We start from the raw sequence: 19,975 nt of genomic DNA, 5'->3' as shown, positions 1-19,975 counted from the left end.
GTTTAAATTAGATGGTTTAAAAGCCATCTTCTTTTGCAACACAGCCTAGCCCCAATATGCCTTGGGTGACCGGAAGAACTGGCCACAGAATGGATCCCTTAACTTTAGCACCATTTTACAACTGGACCAAAATATTGTAAGCAGTCCCCAAAATGGGGGGAGGTCCCTTACGTGCAGGCCTTTATGAAACTTTATCAAGACCCCGGTTTGAGGGATTCCTGTTGTGTGTGTGGCCTCTATTTCTGTTTTGTCCCCAGAAGATTTAGAGCCAGACTTTCTCATAGATCCCCTTTCAAACGCCAACTAGTCATTGGCACATTGGGCCTCTTTCTCATTGGGCTTCTTCCCCTTCAACATCACCTTCAGTCCCTCAACCCCCACCTTACCCCATTTAGCCAGGAGCCCTGAAACCAGAGCCCCCAGTGCTGTCCCCAATGGGGCCCTGATCAGGTTCAAAATTAGCCCCCACTTTCACACCACAGGGCCTTTACCCCCTCTGGGAAGCAGCTGATGGGAATAGGGAATTACTAGAGTGCATGTCTCCTTCTTGATGAGAGACTTAGGAATCCGTAAGGAGGGGGTTGGCAGGTTCTCATAGAACCCTGACAAGTTTAGGGACAAATTTACCATGCTGGGGTTAATGTTTTCCCTGACATGGCAAGAATTACAGTTATTCTGAACCACTGTTGCCCCCTGGACAAGAAGGAATGTATACTAAGAAAGGCCAGGGAACACACAGACAGCCTAGTGGCCACCAACCCACAGCACCAGATTTATTGAACTGGTGACGCAATCCCACAACAGGACCCCAACTGGGATTGTGAGGATCATGTAGGCCAAGCCAGGATGAGACGTTATATTACTTGTTTATCAGAAGGAATGAAAAGGCATATGGTGAAGCCTGTAAATTATGATAAGGTCCAAGAGATTACACAGGAAAAAGATAAAAACCCAGCAGTCTTCCTGAGTCGGGTGACAGAGGCATTCAGGAAGTACACCAATACAGACCCTGAGTCTGCACAAGGGAGGTCACTATTGGCCATGCATTTTATCACCCAGTCCTCTCCTCATATCGGGAGGAAATTACAAAAGCTTGAAGCTGGGCCCCAAACCCCATTGTCAACCTTGGTAGAGGAGGCCTTCAAGGTCTATAACAACGAGGACATGGCAAAGGAGGCCAACACGGATAGGAGATTAACAAAGAAAACACAGCTCTTAGCTGCTCTGATCCACCCGCCATCTTGAGGAGACACTAGACAGCTGAGAAGACCAGACCAGCAGCCCAGGAACCACCTGGGCAGGAGTCAGTGTGCCTTTTTCTGGAAGGAGGGGCACCGGGAAAGGGAATGTCCTGAGCACCCTCCTGTGGGATGGCCAAACAACAACCCCAGCTGGCCCCAGCTCCTGGCGATACTATCCTTTAAAGCCTGAGGCCCTGAGGGGGATCCAACAGCTGCTCACCAAATTCCTAAAACACAGAGTCATTAGGCCCTGCCAATCCCCTTGTAACACCCCGATCCTCCCTGTTCAGAAGCCTGATGGGGAGTATCAGTTTGTGCAAGACTTACAAGCAGTGAGCTAGGCAGTCATCCCTATTCACCCAGTGGTGCCAAACCCACACACCCTCCTTGCCCAAGTGCCAGGAAGCACTCAGTATTTCTGTGTTGGACCTCAAAGATGCATTTTTCTGTATTTCTCTACATCCAGGATCTCAATACCATTTTTAAAAAAATTTCTTCTGGAAAGGGAGGAAAGTGTATATATATATATATATATATATATATATATATATATATATATATAAAATATTTATTTATTTGGCCGCATCAGGTCTTAGTTGTGGCGTTCAGGATCTTCACTGCAGTGCACAGGCTCTAGAGCCTGTGGGCTTAGCTGTCCCGCAGCATGTGGAATCTTAGTTCCCCGACCAGGGATAGAACCCACGTCTCCTGCATTGGAAGGTGGATTCTTAACCACTGCACCACAGGGAAGTCCCTCAATACCTGTTCTGCCTTTGAACGGAGGGACCCTGACCCTCTGGAGGCTACTCAATACACTTGGACAGTGCTTCCGCAGGGTTTTCAGGATAGTCCCCATTTGTTTGGAAACTCGTTAGCAAAAGAATTGAGGGAACTAAGCCTGAAAAATGGAACTCTATTACAATATATTGATGATCTGCTAATAAGTAGTGAGACAAAGCAAGTTTCAGCTCAGAATACTGCTAAGGTCCTAATTTTCTGACAAAGGCTCAGATTTCACAACAGTGTTCAGTATTTAGGATTTATTTTGACCCCAGGAGCGCAAGTCCTGGCCATGGATTGAAAGACAGCAATTAGCGCACTACCATCTCCAACCACGAAGAGACAACTCCAAGGCTTTCTCAGGATGGCTGGGTTCTATTGTATCTGGACTCCAAATTATGGCCTTACAGCAAAACCCCTATATGAGGCTCTGAAGGGGGAAGAAAGGGAATAGGGGCCACCAGTAGGCCTTTGAGACTCTAAAGACTGAGTTGAGTAGGACACCAGCATGGGGGCTTCCAACGTCAGACAAACCCTTCACCCTATACTCCATGAGAGGTCAGGGATAGCGCTCAGACTTCTGACCTGAAAGCTGGGGCCAGATCAAAGACTGGTGGCTTACTTTTCAAAACAACTGGACTCGGTGGCCCTGGGATGGCCAAACTCCCTGTGAGCAGTAGCAGCCATGGCTCTATTGGTTAATGAGGCTTTCAAGCTCACCCTAGGACAACACTCAGATGTGTTAACCCCTCATCAGGTACAATCTGTGCTAGAAGTCAAAGGACATCACTAGTTGACTGGAGGAAGGTTAACAAGATATCAGGCCCTCCTAATGGAACCCCCGACATTCCCTTAAAGGTGTGCCAAACCCTGAACCCAGCAACTCTGCTTCCAGCGGCCAAGAATGGAGACTTAGTGCATCAGTGTATAGAGACCGGAGAGCAAACTTACTCCAGCAGGCCTGATCTTCTAGATGAGCCTCTTGACAGCCCTGAGGTTGAGTGGTTTACTGATGGGAGCAGTTTTCTAGAAATGGAAACCCGGAAGGTGGGGTATGCCATAGTTAGTCTAGTTGCAGCACGCGGGATCTTCGTTGAGGCATACAGGATCTTTTGTTGTGGTGCACAAGCTTCTCTCTAGTTGTGGCGTGTGGGTTTTTTTTTTTCTTCTCTAGTTGTGGCGCACAGGCTCCAGGGCACGTGGGCTCTGTAGTTGTGGCGCACGGGCTCCTGAGTGCATGGGCTCTAGTTGAGGCACACGAGCTCAGTAGTTGTGGTGCGCGGGCTTAGTTGCCCCGCAGCAAGTGGAATCTTAGTTCCCTGACCAGGGATCGAACCCACGTCCCCTGCATTGTACGGCAGATTCTTTACCACTGGACCACCAAGGAAGTCCCGGGTCACAGGTTTAAATGTAAGAGCTCAGACTATAAATTCTTAGAAGAAAATACAGTAAATCTTCATGACCTGGTATAGGCAAAGCATTCTTTTTTTAAAAGCAATATTTATTTATTTATTTGGCTGTGCCAGGTCTTAGTTGCAGCATGCAGGATCTTCCTTGAGGCGCATGGGATCTTCGTTGCGGCATGCAGGATCTTTAGTTGCAGGATGTGAACTCTTAGTTGCAGTATGTGGGATCTAGTTCCCTGACCAGGGATCAAACCCGGGCCCTCTGCATTGGGAGTGCGGAGTCTTAGCCACTGGACCACCAGGGAAGTCCCAAAGCATTCTTAAATTTAACAACAAAAGCAGAAGCAATAAAAAAGTACTTGGTAAACTGGAGTTCATCAAATTAAAAAATTCTGTGCTTCAAAAGACACCATCAGGAAATTGATAAAAACAAGCCACAGATTTGGAGAACTGCAAATCATATATCTGACGAGACTGGTATTAAAATATATAAAGAACCCTTACAGATCCAAAATAAAACACAAATAACCCAATTTAAAAATGAGCAAAAGACTTGAATTTCAAGACGTTTCACCAAAGAAGATACACAAATGGCCAGTAAGCATATGAGGAGATGCTTAATGTCACCAGTTATTAGGGAAATACAATTTAAAACCACAGTGAAATACCACTTCACACACAGCAGAATGGCTAAAATAAAAAAGACAACAAGTATTGACAAGGAGGTGGAGAATTTGGAAACTCACACTTTGCTGGTGGAATAGAAAATGGGAACCATTCAGCAGTTTCTTAACAACCTCATGAGAACTATGCAGAGTCAGTCACTCACCCCTGGGGGAAAGGGGAAGGCTTAAAATCTTACTTCTTGCTCTCCTATCAAAATCAGACACTAAGAAAATGGGTTTCTTTCATGGTGCCAACAAAACAAACAAACAAAAACCAACACCGTTTACTAACCTGGTCTGCTCTCAGCTGAGTTGAGCCATCCTTATATATCAGAGTCACCACCAGAGCTACTGCCTGTTTGAGCATTTCAATCAGCTGGCTTTTCTCCAAAGCATCCAGATACCTAATATCACAAAAATTGTTTGTGAATGCTTTTGAGTTCCTAGAATTTAGGTAGGTTTCAACCTCATCAGCATCTTCTTCCAGTGCCGTAAGTTTACTTGTTTTCTCTGATGAATTATTACATGTGATATGTTTTCTTTTCAGACTCATGCTTTCTTCATTGTTTTCATTATTTATGCTTTCCTTTGGTACGTGTTTTCTCTTATGTTCCATTTTCTGTAGAACTGAAGCCTCTTGGTCACACTGTGGAATTAAACACCGGGAAGAAGCCAATGAGCTGATATTCTTCTGGTTTTGGTCAGTAGACACTTGATCTGTGAGTCTGATACTGGAGGACTGAGACGAGAACTTGATGGAAACTCTTGATGTCTGGCTCGTAAGAGAATTAAGAGTCTATAGAAAAATGGAAAATATTTCACTAGAATATGGATTCATAAGACAGGTCTAAACCAAAGTAAAATCTGATAAAACTCATCTAAGGTAAAGTGGGAACACAGCTTCACATTAACTATGACCCAACTTTCTAATGAACTATGGAGTGTCTTCCAGAGCAGTGTTTTTTCTCAACCAGGCAGGAGTGCATATCTGCATCCTGGGCTGGAATAGGCAGGAGTTAGTTTAGAAAGTCTCCCACCACAGCCCTGCGCTGGCACCATGCGTGTAACAGGAGATGCTGTGGAGGGGACTGTGCTGCACATGTGCATAAGAGTGAGGATGAATCACTGACAACTTCCAACCAAAGGCCATTTATAGAGAAAATTAAATCACCACAACTAGTCGATAATATGTTAATCTACCTACTAAAATTTCTTTAAAAATACAGCTCGGCAGCAATCCTCTTCCTGTTTCGATCTAGCAATGTGCAATATTCATTCATCAATTCACAGACTGAGGGGGAAAAAGCATCTCTCCGTTTCATTGTAGGATTCATTTACAATAAAATTTTATTTTTTATGTTTATTTTTCAGATTTTATGATATATTTATGCTATTCTGAACAAACATATACCAATAATACTTTAAAAATAATTTTGAAAGAAAATGTTTTAACACAGTCACATGATCACAGAAAATTTAAACTTATAGTCATTTTTATTGCAGAGAAATATTATATGCTTTTTAAGAAAAGACTTCCAAACATAAAATTATATCAAAATAAAAATTCTGTGGAGAAGTATACAAGAAAAGGAGTCAAGAAGGAAAAGGAAAATATAAAAATTCAGATTGTTGAAGAACATCCTGCTCATGTATTTTTTAAAGGAATGATTGTAGATATCAAGTTATCAGAGTATAGTATTTAGATATTAGTGGACATATTTTAAACTGTGATATAAGTTTTTTAAATGTCAATATTATTAATCCACCAGAAATCATGTCCTATGAAACTTTTTAAACTTGTGATAAATATTTTAAACGTCAACTTAAAAATATGTCAGGAGATACATGGCTTTTCAAAAGGCTTTTGTGAGAAAGGGAGCAAGACGATTTGAAGACCTCTGCCTTAGGGATCGAAGGAGCACAGTTTGAACACCTTTGGGATAGAGAATTTCCATTCACTTTCAAAGGGCTGCACAGTCCCTTTTCTGTCAAAGATGCCGCTCCTTCCACTTTAGGGGCAAATAACCACCCCATCAATCCAGGGATTTACTAAGGGAGCTTACATTAGACTAAGTTAGATTTGGATTTGGACACAGGTAGTTTGCTCCAGAGCCCACTCCCTTAACTATTACGCCACCTCCACCACTGCTTCCTATAGAAGGTCTTGGGTAATAACATGACCTCTTCTCATCTCTCTCCCAAGCCCAAACCACGTAACTCACCCATTGCAAATTTTATACCCCTTTCTTTCTGAACTTCTCTTTATTTCCACTACCCCAAAGTTCTAAGCTCTCTTCCCCTAACCTAAAAACTTTTCCCAAAGTCCTTCCCCCACTCTCTAAAGGTGAGGCTCTTTAGACTGACCATTTCTTAGTCATCTTTTAGACGTCAAGTCAGAGTGTTCATACTTCAGACAAACGTCCCAGATTCCTCTCCCCACCTCCCAGAAAGAGCGGAACGAAACAGCACAAAAACTGGGTTAGCCATCTCCCCTATCGTTCCCAAAGCACTTGGCCCTGTCTCCCATAGTGACACTAATTCACCGCGTCATAGAGAAATATTGTGCTTCTCTGTCTTCCTAGTCCCCTCATACAAATTAAACTATCAGCTCCTGGAGAAGAACTCCTTTCGTTTTTTTAACCGTTGCATCCACAGTGCCTAGCATATAGTAGACACTTGATAAGTATTTATTGAATGAATGAAAGTTATCTGTTTAGAATTAGTCATACTTGCAAGGTTTCACCTTTTTTTCCAGTGACTGATTCTTCCCATCTTCAGGTAGTACTGAATACCTAACACTGGATTTGTCCACCACTTCTGCAGCTTTAAAAGACACAGAAAGGAAGCATGAGGGAATAAAGAAATTAAAATCATATAATTAGCTAAACATTGAAAATAGCCTCTATAATCATTTACTCATTATTTACTTAATTAAAACAATGTAGTAAAATTTACAACCAAAATGCATACTACCATTGTAGTAAACATTTATGCAAAGTATCTTCAAATTAACTGGAGACAGATCTATGTAATCATGCAGTGTTTATTAAAAAGTAGTACCTGGTATTTGCATTTGAATACTTGATTCTGAAAACCCAAGTTCACCATTTTACAGAAAGCTTGTAAGTATTAAAGGTGAAGAAATTCTTAGACTGAATAATATTGTAATGGAACAATTACAACTTCAGTAAAATATCATTAATACAAACTTCTCATTTAGATTTTGTTTTAATTTTAATAAGTTTGGGCTGGACAGGAAGTGATGGAACCTGGGTTCAACCCCAGGCAACATGACTAAAGTTTCGGCTCATAACCTCTGGGATGTACGTTCTCTCTATAGCAACAATAACAATGATGAAATGCAAATGGGGGAAATCTTTCACTTACGATAGAGGAAAGTTATACTCAGGATTAATTTAACAAGAAAAGCACAAGGCACTCAATGATGGAAACTTAAAATCTTATAAAATGGCATAAAGCATGATCTATACAAATGCAAATACATAGCACTGAGATATGAACAAAATATTTAATTCTCCTAAATATAAATTTAATGCAGGGACTTGCCTGGTGGTCCAGTGGCTAAGACTCCACGCTCCCAATGCAGGGGGCCTGGGTTCGATCCCTGGTCAGGGAACTAAATCCCACATGCCGCAACTAAGAGTTCACGTGTCTCAACTAAAGACCCCGCATACCACAACTAAAAGATCCTGCACGCAGCAATGAACATCCCACGTGCCACAACTAAGACCCGGCACAGCCAAATATATATATATATATATATATATATATATATATATAAATTAATGTAATTCTCATCAGAGACCCTACAGGGTTCTTTTAATTGAAAAAAATAATAATTTCAAAGTACATATGAAATATTAAATGTCTGAAAATAGAGAAGAAAGGTAAGGGTTTTTTTTGGCTGCACCGTGCAGCATGCGGCATCTTAGTTCCCTGACCAGGGATCGAACCTGTGACCCCTGCATTGGGAATGTGGAGTCTTAGCCACTGGACCACCAGGCAGGACCCAGAAAGGTAAGTTTTTTTAAAAAAATAAAAGAAGACTTGCTTTGCCATATTATCAGAACATACTATAAAGGCACTGTAACCAAATCCACAAGGTATTTGAATAGGAATAGACAAAAAGATCTCTAAAACAGAGTAGACAATCCAGAAACTGACCCCAGGACTTATGAGAATTTAATATACAACGAAGATGGTATTTTAATGCAGTAGAGAAGGATAGATTAATGAATAGGGATAGTACAACCAGCACCACTTCTGAAAGAAAATAATACATTGGGAAAACTGGGACAAAAAAGACAAAGGGTTAATATTTTTATTATACAAGTTACACTGACCAAAAAAGAAACAATTCAATGGAAAAGTGAGCAAAAGACAGGGAGAGGCAACACACAAAATAGCAAATCCAAAAAGCAAACAAACATTATGTAATACTCAAACTCACTAGTAGTCAGGGAAACACAAATTAAACATAACTGGAGATGAAGGAGAAGAGGTAGTCTCACTCACTGCTGGTAAAAATGTGAATGGTTAGGATCTTTTTGGAAAGCACAGTGTCAACACTTATTAAAATTAAAAATACGCACATCACTCTCAGGAGTTGGGAAGAAAAGAACGAACCCAAAGGGAGGAAAGATGGGCCTCTGAGATGCTACCAATGTTCTGTTTCTTGATCTGGGTGAAGGTTATACGGGTGTTCAGTTTGTGAAATTTTGAACTATAATCTTAGGATAGTTGTGCTCTGTGTGTGTGTGTTGTAACCTCAATAAAAACAAAGACATATAAATCATCTAACCAAACCACCTCACTCCTGGCTATCTGTTTCACAGAAATATGTGCAACAGTAAATAGGTTTAAAGCAAAACATTTATGACAGTATTGCTTTACGGCAAAGGACTGAAAACAATCATGAGGACAGTCGATGAATAAATTATGTAACATCCACACCATGAAGCACAGAGCCATTGAAAAGAATGAGCTGTATTAGTTGACTTGAAGATGCAGAGATCTGTGAAAATATGATCCCATTTTTTAAAACAATGACCAAATCTCCCCATTTATGTACATGAGTATGTTATACCCATACACTGCCACAAGTCTGGTCCCTGGGAGGCTGACCCTGAGATGAAGGCTTGCATTCAGAAAGGTTTTGGGGTAGCGCTCTCAGGATCAACGTCTGTAGGGGAGTGAAGGAGGGAGGACTGGTCCAAGATGCGGCCGCTACAAAGGCCTGCTCTGGACCTGGCATGGTCCTGTATAGTTGTCCCCCACAGGGTCAAGGGAGCTGAGCCTTTATTCCCCAGCACCCACCAGTCATTACCTGGTTGCTCCTGGGAAAATGGTGTGCCCTTGGGCAAAGAAGCTCTTTGCAGCTGAGGCAACCATCGGGAGGGGCTGTGTGGTGAGCAGCAGCTGGGGTGATGAATGGGGGGCTCGGGGCATCCACAGTGTTCACTACAGTCCTGCCTACGGTTCACTACACTGCGCAGCTCAGATATGTTCTGGGAGCAGCTCCTTCGGGACTCTGCTGGGCCTCTTCCTGAGGGAACTTAAAAGGAAGGTTAATGGGGTGAACTGCCTGTCCTTGTCCTGCAGCTGGTCTCAAAGCTGCAAATGCTATTCACCTCCCTCTCCTACCCATTCTGAGGTTCCCCTCACCCTGGCTTGGCACCTCTGCTGGTCTAGGTAGCTTGCCTGATCGTGACCCAAACCCTCATCCCTGAGGGGTGTAAGTCCCTGGTCACCATACCCTTCTCAGGCCACGGCCACTGCATTTACCAGCAAATTTGGTCAGAGGACCAAGAGGTGGCCAATCACATCACTTGGGTGCCACGTAGATGCTTTCCTGCCCCATTATGTAACGGCAGCCCTGACCTCTGGTGAACAGGAGGTCACCCCTAGCAGGATGGAGAGTACCTCACTTGCTTGCCAGTCTACTGGAGTACAGAACTTGAACGACTGTGCAGCAGCTATAGCTTGAAATCGAACAGTACTCTTCCTTTGTCCCTGGTGGGTTTCCCCTGGGGAGTCAAGACTAAACCTGCAGAACCCAGAGGTATCTGGAGAGAGAAACACAAATTTATTGGGAGGGGCATTGGGAGTGATGGTAAGCAGGGCCACTCCCACTGCCACCTTTTGGCTACCAGAGCCCTTAATTATCTATACTGGGGACACTGCATCCTGCAATGGTCACTGATGTACAGTGTATACTGCAGCCTGGAGGTCACCTGAGCTCAGCCTGCTACCCACCACTCTACCACTCTGTTGGGCTGGCATTTCTGGGTGTGTGGCTGTGACGGAACCTGTGGGTCCCACGATCATGTGCCCACTGCAGCTCCTTTGCTGTAAAGTGGGTCCCTATATCCAGGGCAATGCTATGCAGGATTCTGTGTCAGTGGGTCAAAGGCTCTGTGAGCCTTGTATTACGGAGCTCACTGAGGCCCTGCGTATGGGAAAGGCAAACCCGTGCCTGGAATACGTGTGGATTCGAGTCAAGACGAATAACGGCACCTTTGGGGGCACAAGGGGTCCAGTATTGCCAACTAGCCCCCAAGTGACTGTTCTCAAAGTTCAGTACTATTGGGGACCCAGAGTTCAGTGTGTCATTGGAAATTCAACAGAGGCAACGGCGAGATCGGCCCTGGGGAGTGGGAGCGCCATGCTGTTGGGCACATGCATAGCCTCTGCCCCAGCCCCATGATCACTCCAGTAAAGAGCCCAAGTTGCCCATACAGGGACAATAGATGACAGAGGCTGGTGGACGTCACCTGGCCAGGTCATTCCAGTTTTGTTCCTTCCTTCAACACTGCCGCAGGTAGATGCTCCCTGCTATTATCGTAATCCTGTTTTCTTTACTTCTTGTCAGCTAATCCCATTACTAGTTAATAATGCTTTAAACTTTCCCTGTTCCAATGACTATAGGGTTTCTGTTCCCTGACCAGCCCGTCTCATCCACTCCCTTAACAGGCCCTGGTACCTCTTGGCCAGGTTATGTAGTGACTTAATGGCCAAAAGAGGAGGTGGCATTTCCTGAGGGAGGATGTGTTATTTCTCAAGATAGAACCCTCTTGCACTGTCTTTAAGCTGGGGAACTGGCGGGTAGAGAGAGAAGGGGGCTGGCCTTTAACAGAGAGGAGTAGCTACTTCTGCAGGTCCCAGAGGTACCTGGGATTCAAACTTGAATGCACCAATCGAGACGTCCCCATCCTGCATCTCAGGGTCAGGTCCCTCTTCCTGGTCAAGGCCCTGACCTTGAGGTAGAACACCCGCCAGGGCTGAGCATCCAACCTCCTCTGGAGCTCTACCAGCCATACTAGGCTGGGGCGGGGTGGGGGTGGGGGGGGCTGTGACTGCAGGTGGTCTCTTCACAGGCTAGCAGGTGAGCCCTCTGGCTATCACATTTACCCTTTAATTGCTAATTAACCACGCTTGGCCTTTGTCTTTTTCCAAAGGACCCAGCCACAGCCACCAATGCCATTCTCTTCCATTGTCCTATTCTTTTCAAATACATAGCACTGCCCAGCAGCTTGCACAGCTGCTTGCACTGGTATGCCAGACCAGCCACCCCTAGTAAAAGTTTTAACTGCACCGCTGCCATCCGTATTTCACCTACAACTTGTGATGAAGTCATCAGTGCCAGCCCACCTAAGGGTGACCAAATTCCAAAATGCCATGTCTGCTTTCTCAGACCACTACTGGCACCCACTGCATAGATCAAGTTCCCTGGGGACCAGACTGAGCTTTTCCTGCAAACGTTTACTTGGGGATGCTCTTGGGGAGCAGAAGGACTGAGGGAGTGGAAGCTCAAATGTGATACAGTTGCAACAAAGCCCTCAGCCAATCTCATCCAAGGAGGCGGAGGTCTGGGTGGCACAACATAGCTACACACACACAAGCTATAATTACTATCATGAAAACAAAAACATAAAAGGCATACGCTAAGTTGTTAACACAGGGAAGCAATAAGGGGAGATGTTTCAACAAAGAAAAAGCCTGAACTAAGAAAACAATGTACATATAAACCCTTTCACTGTGTGTGTGAAAAAAATAAATGTAAAAAAAATAAATAAATTTTTAAAAAAATAAATTTATTTATTTTTGGCTGCTTTGGATCTCCATTGCTGCATGTGGGCTTTCTCTAGTTGCAGAGAGTGGGGGCTACTCTTTGTTGCAGTGCAGCGAGTGGGGGCTACTCTTTGTTGCAGTGCACGGGCTTCTCACTGTGGTGGCTTCTCTTGTTGTGGAGCACAGGCTCCAGGCATGCGGGCTTCAGTAGTTGTGGCACGCGGGCTCAGTAGTTGTGGCTCGCGGGCTCTAGAGCGCAGGATCAGTAGTTGCAGCACACGGGTTTAGTTGCTCTGCGGCATATGGGATCTTCCCAGACCAGGGTTTGAACCCATGTCCCCTGCATTGGCAGGTGGATTCTTAACCACTGCGCCACCAGAGAAGTCCCCCACCCCCAATTTTTTTTTAATGTGGGATTATGGACTTTATTTTTCTGTTTAAAAAAAAAAAAAACTTTTTCTGAAGTAGTACAAACAAAAACAGACCCCCCAAAATGTTGAGGAAAATACAACATAAATAATGAAATAGTAAAGTCCTTCCTATATATTTTACATGTCTGTATGAAGCTCTTACAAATCGGTAAGAGCTGAATTCACAGATCAACCCACCTGTGGCAGCATCAAAGATGAGACCACCTTTGCCTGCCTTCAAAAAGCTCAAAACATACCAAGAGTTAAAGCATTATGCAAATAACCCAAAACTACATCACAGGAAATTCTCTAAACTGAGTTGCCAATGAATCAAATGCAGTTTACTTCCAATAAGGCATTCTGGTAATGAAGTATCATTTGAGCAGAAATTTGTAAAATGCTATGATTTCACCACTCGGAGTCATGTACGAAGGAGAGAAAGAAAAGGTAAGCAGAGGATGAAGTCAGGAAATGACGCGTGTTTGGAAGTTAAGAGTCAAATCTGAACGGGAACTAATCCCTTATCGGTCGCATCATTTGCAAACATTTTCTCCCATTCTGTGGGTTGTCTTTTTGTTTTGTTTGTGGCTTCCTTTGCTGTGCAAAAGCTCCTGAGTTTAATTAGGTCCCATTTGTTTATTTTTGTTTTTATTTCCATTACTCTGGGAGAAGGATCAGAAAAGATATTGCCGTAGTTTATGTCAAAGAGTGCCCTGCCTATGTTTTCCTCTAAGTTTTATAGTATCTAGTCTTACATTTAGGTCTTTATTCCACTTTGAGTTTATTTTTGTGTATGGTGTTAAAGAATATTCTAGTTCCATCCTTTTACATGTAGCTGTCCAGTTTTCCCAGCACCATCTACTGAAGAGACTATCTTTCCTCCATTGTATAGTCTTGCCTCCTCTGTCGTAGATTAATTGACCACAGGCGCGTGGGTTTATTTCTGGGCCTTCTATCCTGTTCCTTTCATCTATATGCCAGTACCATACTGTTTTGATGATTGTAGCTCTGTAGCATAGTCTGAAGTCAGGGAGCCTGATTCCTCCAGCTGAGTTTTTCTTTCTCAAGATTGCTTTGGCTATTCAGGGTCTTTTGTGTCTCCATACAAATGTTAAGATTTTTTTTATCTAGTTCTGTGAAAAATGCCATTGGTAATTTGACAGGGATTGCACTGAGTCTGTAGATTGCCTTGGGTACCAGGGGGGAAGGGTGGTGGGGGGAAAAATAGATTGGGAGTTTGGGATTGACATGTACACACTGCTGTATTTAAAATAGATAACCAAAAAGGACCTGCTGTTAAATTAATTAATTAAAAAAAAATCTGAATGGGGCATAAAGAGAAGGAAATTGATGGGACATTAAGACTTAAAGGGCAGGCAAGGGCCAGGCTGCACTGTAGGAACACATGGGGATGTTTCTACAGATAAATTCTGCAGAGAGCAAGGACAAGAGCTGAGCTAATCCCAGCAACAGTGCAAAGGCAGGAGCAAAGTGGCAATAAATTGACGGCAAACGGCAATTAGGAAACTTCTGCAAATTTTCAAGTGAGAAGGAACGAAGGCTTGAATTAGAGCAGTGGGAATTGGAATCTAACACCTGGCAGGGTTTGCTAAGTGACTGGACATAAGGATTTTATGTTTATTTGATAGAAATAAAAACGTTTATCCACATTATTCTTGACCAGAATGAATATAATAAAAATAAATCTACTTTGTCATTTAGCTTTATGTTATCCGTCCTTGAAATTGCAAAGATTTCCACTACATGGTGGGACTAAAGACACACTTCACATTAATGAATTGGATTTTGACAAGTATTTACCTTGAGGAGCCTTACACCTGTATTAATTTGTAATGCCTGGGCTTCCCTGGTGGCGCAGTGGTTAAGAATCTGCCTGCCAATGCAGGGGACACGGGTTTGAGCCCTGGTCTGGGAAGATCCCACATGCTGTGGAGCAACTAAGCCCGTGCGCCACAACTACTGAGCCTGCGCTCTAGAGCCCACGGGCCACAACTACTGAGCCCACATGCCACAACTACTGAAGCCCATGTGCCTAGAGCCCATGCTCCACAACAAGAGAAGCCCCTGCTCGCCACAACTAGAGAAAGTCTACGTGCGGCAACAAAGACCCAACGCAGCCAAAAACTAAATAAATTAATTAAATAAAATGGCCCTTTAAAGAAAAATATGTAATGTCTATAAAACTATTCTTATCTTACTAGAAAAAACCCATATTCACCCCTAAGCTCTATTAAGTTAAAAACAATTTTGGATAAATGTGTACTAGAAAACGTTATTTGATTTCTATAGGTACTTAGAGAAAATACAGAGATGTAGTCTAATAAACATGTGCTTAATCAAATGCATGTTATACATAGCACCAGGCCAGCTGACAACCTTGAAATCACCCTGAAAAATCTTCCTCCCCTAGTATTTCCCAAAGACTTTCAGTGGCATTACTAAACACTAAAATGACAATGTAGGGCTTCCCCGGTGGCACAGTGGTTGAGAGTCCGCCTGCCGATGCAGGGGACACGGGTTCGTGCCCCGGTCCGGGAAGATCCCACATGCCGCGGAGCAGCTGGGCCCGTGAGCCATCACCGCTGAGCCTGCACGTCCGGGGCCTGTGCTCCGCAACGGGAGAGGCCACAACAGTGAGAGGTCCGCGTACCGCAAAAAAAAAAAAAAAAAAAACGGCAATGTAAATTCAAGTCAGACGAACCCAATTCTGAATCTAGTTTAAAGGTGTAAGAGTTAAGGTAAAAAGCTAAGCCACAGTCACAAAAGACCCACCCATACAATGGTTTAAACCACAGAAGTTTATTTCTCTCTTGTTCTGAGGTGAGTGGTCTCAGCTGGTGGAGCAGCTGTTTCATGAAGTCACTCTGGACCCGGGGTCCCTCCAGCACGTTGGTCCACAGTCCTCTAGGACACTGTTATCATTTGCAGGTTGGAAAGGCGTCGTTCCAGATTCCAACTGGATGGAAGGAAAAAGGCCAGCTGGGAAGCAAGTCAGGTGTCTTCAGGACTGCCCTGGCAACAGCACACCCTGCTGACAGGAACCTGCCACTTGGCCACACCCGGCTGCAGGGACACTCAGCCACGTCACCTGCTGGCATGCCTCCGAGGAGGATGGATGGACTCCGGTGTGGCGGACAAGTAATCTCTGCCAGAAAGGTCTTTGGAGCAATGTAAAACTCCCTCATATGATTAGGAAGTGGGAAGTGGCTGCCATAAAAGTCAGCATAACGGTTACCTTTGAGCAGGAAAAGAAGGAAATTTTGAGATATTGGCAATGCATGAGGTAGTTACATGATGTCCTCTTTATATTAATTCATTAAGCTGTATTTTAAGTTTTTGCATCTTTTTTTCACAGCAAAGGGTTTTTAAAGACCAATCTTGCTTCAAGAAGATACACACTGTTCAATTCTTACTGGGTGTGTATACCTCAGTCAGTCTAGCAGATCAGAAAATTATATCCCAAAATGACCTATAACATTGTTTGGTTTTAGTTAATACATTTTTGTAAAAGCAAATATTTGTCGTTTATTTCCATTGATTTCTGAGTTCAATTTCGCTATTTATCTGGTATGAAACGGGCTTTTAGAAATGAAATGCTGATTTACGATTTTATTTATAAGAGAGAAGGATTTGACATAACAGCTCAGCATGTGACAAGAGTCCGGGAATCAATTCAGGTTCAGCATCATTCATTCACCAACAACCCACGAGCAATCCAACTTTAACTCAGATTTACATGAAATAAGAATAAAACTGGTGGGACCGTGTGGCAGACAGACTCTAAGGTGGTCCCACGTCCCCTGCCTTCTAGTATTCATGCCCTTGTGTAACCCCTTGAGTGTGGGTGGGACTTACTTCTAACCAAAAGTATAGAGCAACGGTGACAGAATGTGATTACCTTACATAGGAATGTAACGTCAGTCTTGCCAGGGACACTCTCTTGCCGGCTTTGAAAAAGCTGCAATAACGTAAAGCTGCTTATGGAGAGAATCACGTGGAAACGAACTGAGGGTGGCTTCTAGCCAACCATCACCAAGAACTGAGACCCTCAGTCCAAGAGCCTACAAGGGGCTGAACTCTGCCCACAACCGTGTGAGCTTACAAGCAAATGCTTCCCATTTCGAGCCGCAGATGAGACCCCAGCCCTGACTGGCACCTGCACTGCAGCCCTGCAGAGGACCCAGCTAAGCTGTGCCCAGGCTCCTGACCCACAGCAACTATGAGGTAACAAATGTGTGTTGTTTTAACTAAGTTCACAATAAGAGTGTGACACAGGAACAAATATAATCTTTGTGAAAATTCCACTCTTTTTCCAAATCCAAGAACACTTGACAGAAAATACCTTATCTTCTCAATAAATTTACGAAAACTAGGATTTTAACAGGGTATTTTAAGAGCATGACAAGACAGCTCATGACAGGGGCTGACTGCCATTAATTTTTCTCAACAGAGACTCACATTACTGCTTCAAGAGGCATTTTATTATTTTATCAGTTTTTTTTTTTGTTTTTTTTTTTGCGGTACGCGGGCCTCTCACTGTTGTGGCCTCTCCCGTTGCGGAGCACAGGCTCCGGACGCGCAGGCTCAGCGGCCATGGCTCACGGGCCTAGCCGCTCCGCGGCATGTGGGATCTTCCCGGACCGGGGCATGACCCCGTGTACCCTGCATTGGCAGGCGGACTCTCAACCACTGCGCCACCAGGGAAGCCCCTATTTTCTCAGTTTTTGAAGGTAAGTATATTTTGAACTCTGTCAAGTGCACACTGCTCTTTTATTTTGGAAAGCAAGTATACAGAATAAAGGAGAAGGCTCTTTGATTTTTTTTTAATTAATTAATTTATTTACTTATTTTTGGCTGTGTTGGGTCTTCGTTGCTGCACGCGGGCTTTCTCTAGTTGTGGCGAGCAGGGGCTACTCTTCGTTGCGGTGCGCGGGCTTCTCATTGCAGTGGCTTCTCTTGTTGCAAAGCACAAGCTCTAGGCACGTGTGCTTCAGCAGTTGTGGCATGTGTGCTCAGCAGTTGTGGAACATGGGCTTAGTTGCTCTGCGGCATGTGGGATCTTCCCAGACCAGGGATCGAACCCATGTCCCCCGTATTGGCAGGCGGATTCTTCACCACTGTGCCACTAGGGAAGTCCCGGCTCTTTGTTGTTTGATGTTAACTTTCTTTACTACTTCCCCCAGCACCAACATTCCCCCTAAAACACTATCAATTGCTAGGTATGTAGTCCATACCCCAAAATTCTTACTCTTCATTATTGACTTCCATAACAAGGGCAACAGATGTCTGAATATGAATAGACTGAAACGTTAAGCGTTACTGTATCTTAATCGACAAACTGCATTTATAACAGCTTTTGCACTATGTGTTAATACTTCTCAATTATTTCATCTCAATATAATTAATTGTATCTCACTCACTTATAACCTACTCTGTAGAAGAGAAAAACAAATTATCGGTCCAGACTTACAATTTAAAATAAAAACTGCTTTGCTAGTAAAAAAAAAACAACAACAACAACAACAACAAAAAACACACCTGGTATTCCAACCATTTCAGTCACACTTGTGAGCATTATGTCACTGCTTTTACTATTATATCATATGTCATAAACATATGTACACAGATCCACTGATCTGTCACGTAACAGTTTATACATTTCTACGGCGGTATAATACACATACTGTCAAGAACACTTCTCTTGTCTACCACAAATAAGCAAATACAGGTTCAATGACCTGAGAGCTAAGGGTTTAGAAATGGACACTATGAAAGAGCCCATCTCTTTTGAAGTTACTTAAACAGCTGATCCAGATTCTAAGGGAATGTTTGGCAGAAATGCCTGAAACAACGAAGAGAGTGTCACATTTTCAAAGCAGTAAGGGCTAAGAGAATATAAAATTTAGTGAGCAGAAGCTCAGTCATCACTGAATGAGAGTAAAACAAGGGGAAGCTGGACTGTTTGTAGGCAGGAACTTCCCTACACAATAAAAAGTTCTATAGAAAAACTCTGCTACATTTCGTTTTGTGAAAATTAATAAGAAGGCTCACTAAAGTGGAGTTGGCAGACCAGAAGGGGGAGCTCTCATGCAGTACCACGCAAAGTCAGCAGGAGGAAGAATCAACAGGAAAGAATCATCAATTACAGGTCCCCACAGGAAAAGATGTACAGGGCATCTCCTACAAGAAATCCACTTCCCCAGCAACTCAGCCGGAAACCACCAGCACTTTGAACTCTCACTTTTCTCCAATAGACTTTGATTCAAAACAACCCCTGCCAACATCCACCTTTTTCTCTATAAAATAATGTTCCTCTCCTTTGTCAGACTTGCCTTTGGCCTTTGTATAGCATGCTTGTCCCAAATTGCAATTCTCTGCTATTCTCAAGTAAACCCACTTTTGCTGGTAAAATAACTCTTTCATTTTTAAGGTCAATGATTTTCAAAACTTAGTCTTAAGAATAATTAAGACTCAGGTAACAAAAAATATGAAGGTTCATAAAAATTACTCACTCTTTTCACTCTCTGTCCAATTCTTAGACTCCACTAAATCACCTGAATGCATAGCAGACATAATCTTCTGAGCAACACTGGAGAGTGGTATCTTACAGAGGTCAAAGCCTACAAATGCCTCGTAACCTTCCATTTTCATAAAATCCTAAACGTAAGATAAACATAATACCCATATATTAATTTTGAGACTTCAAAATAAGAAACAAGTCATGTAAAAATTTTTACATAGAGACATTCATAAAAATTACTATATTCACCACTACAGGAAATAGGTATTAATTGTCTCCATAATACAGATAAGATAGTAAGAAGAAAGTGAAACATTTAGAGGCTCAACTGGGTATTATGGTAAATAGACAACAAAGTAAAGAATGTATCTCCAATCTTGAAGCAAGCAATCTACTCAAATATTTCCTACTTCCTGAGGTTTGAAACAAACGGCTATTATAATCTTCAAACATACAGATCTAGTAACATAAAAATTATTTTTAACTGACTTGGGTTATTATGACAGACACATAACCTAACATCCTTTCACTCGCACTGCTGGGCTGTACTGGTCCCCTGGGCTGAGCAGGTGAAGGTCTAGAAGGGACAGTACAAATCATCGAGTAGCTGGTAATACATCTAATGTATTTGGCACTAATCTAAACAGAATTTGTTGTTTCATGAACCAGAAAACCAGATGACATTTTCCCACATTACTGGAGAGGAGAAAAATTTCAAGTAAATTCTCAATTCCAAGGTAGGGCAGAGGGAAAAACAGGAACAAACAAAGGTCACCTGTGAGGAGTTAATAACAAAATCTTAGGCAAAACTTATTGCTACAAATTTTTCAAGCATATTAAG

General features: G+C 43.0%; 1 protein-coding gene across 1 annotated transcript in view; it reads right to left on the bottom strand.

Moving 5' to 3' along the window:
- POLN (DNA polymerase nu) overlaps positions 1-19,265 on the bottom strand; it is a 157,914-nt gene extending 138,649 nt beyond the window's left edge. Inside the window, exons 1-3 of the mRNA XM_004265219.3 lie at positions 19,127-19,265; positions 6,836-6,915; positions 4,385-4,888 (exon numbers count right to left, since the gene is read on the bottom strand). Coding sequence (XP_004265267.2) covers positions 4,385-4,888; positions 6,836-6,915; positions 19,127-19,265 — 723 coding nt within the window. The remainder of the gene's footprint in view (positions 1-4,384; positions 4,889-6,835; positions 6,916-19,126) is intronic.
- Between the last annotated feature and the right edge of the window lie 710 nt (positions 19,266-19,975).

This window comes from Orcinus orca, chromosome 4 (assembly GCF_937001465.1).
Source record: "Orcinus orca chromosome 4, mOrcOrc1.1, whole genome shotgun sequence".
NCBI lineage: Eukaryota > Metazoa > Chordata > Mammalia > Artiodactyla > Delphinidae > Orcinus > Orcinus orca.
This window is presented reverse-complemented; position numbering and strand designations above follow the sequence as displayed.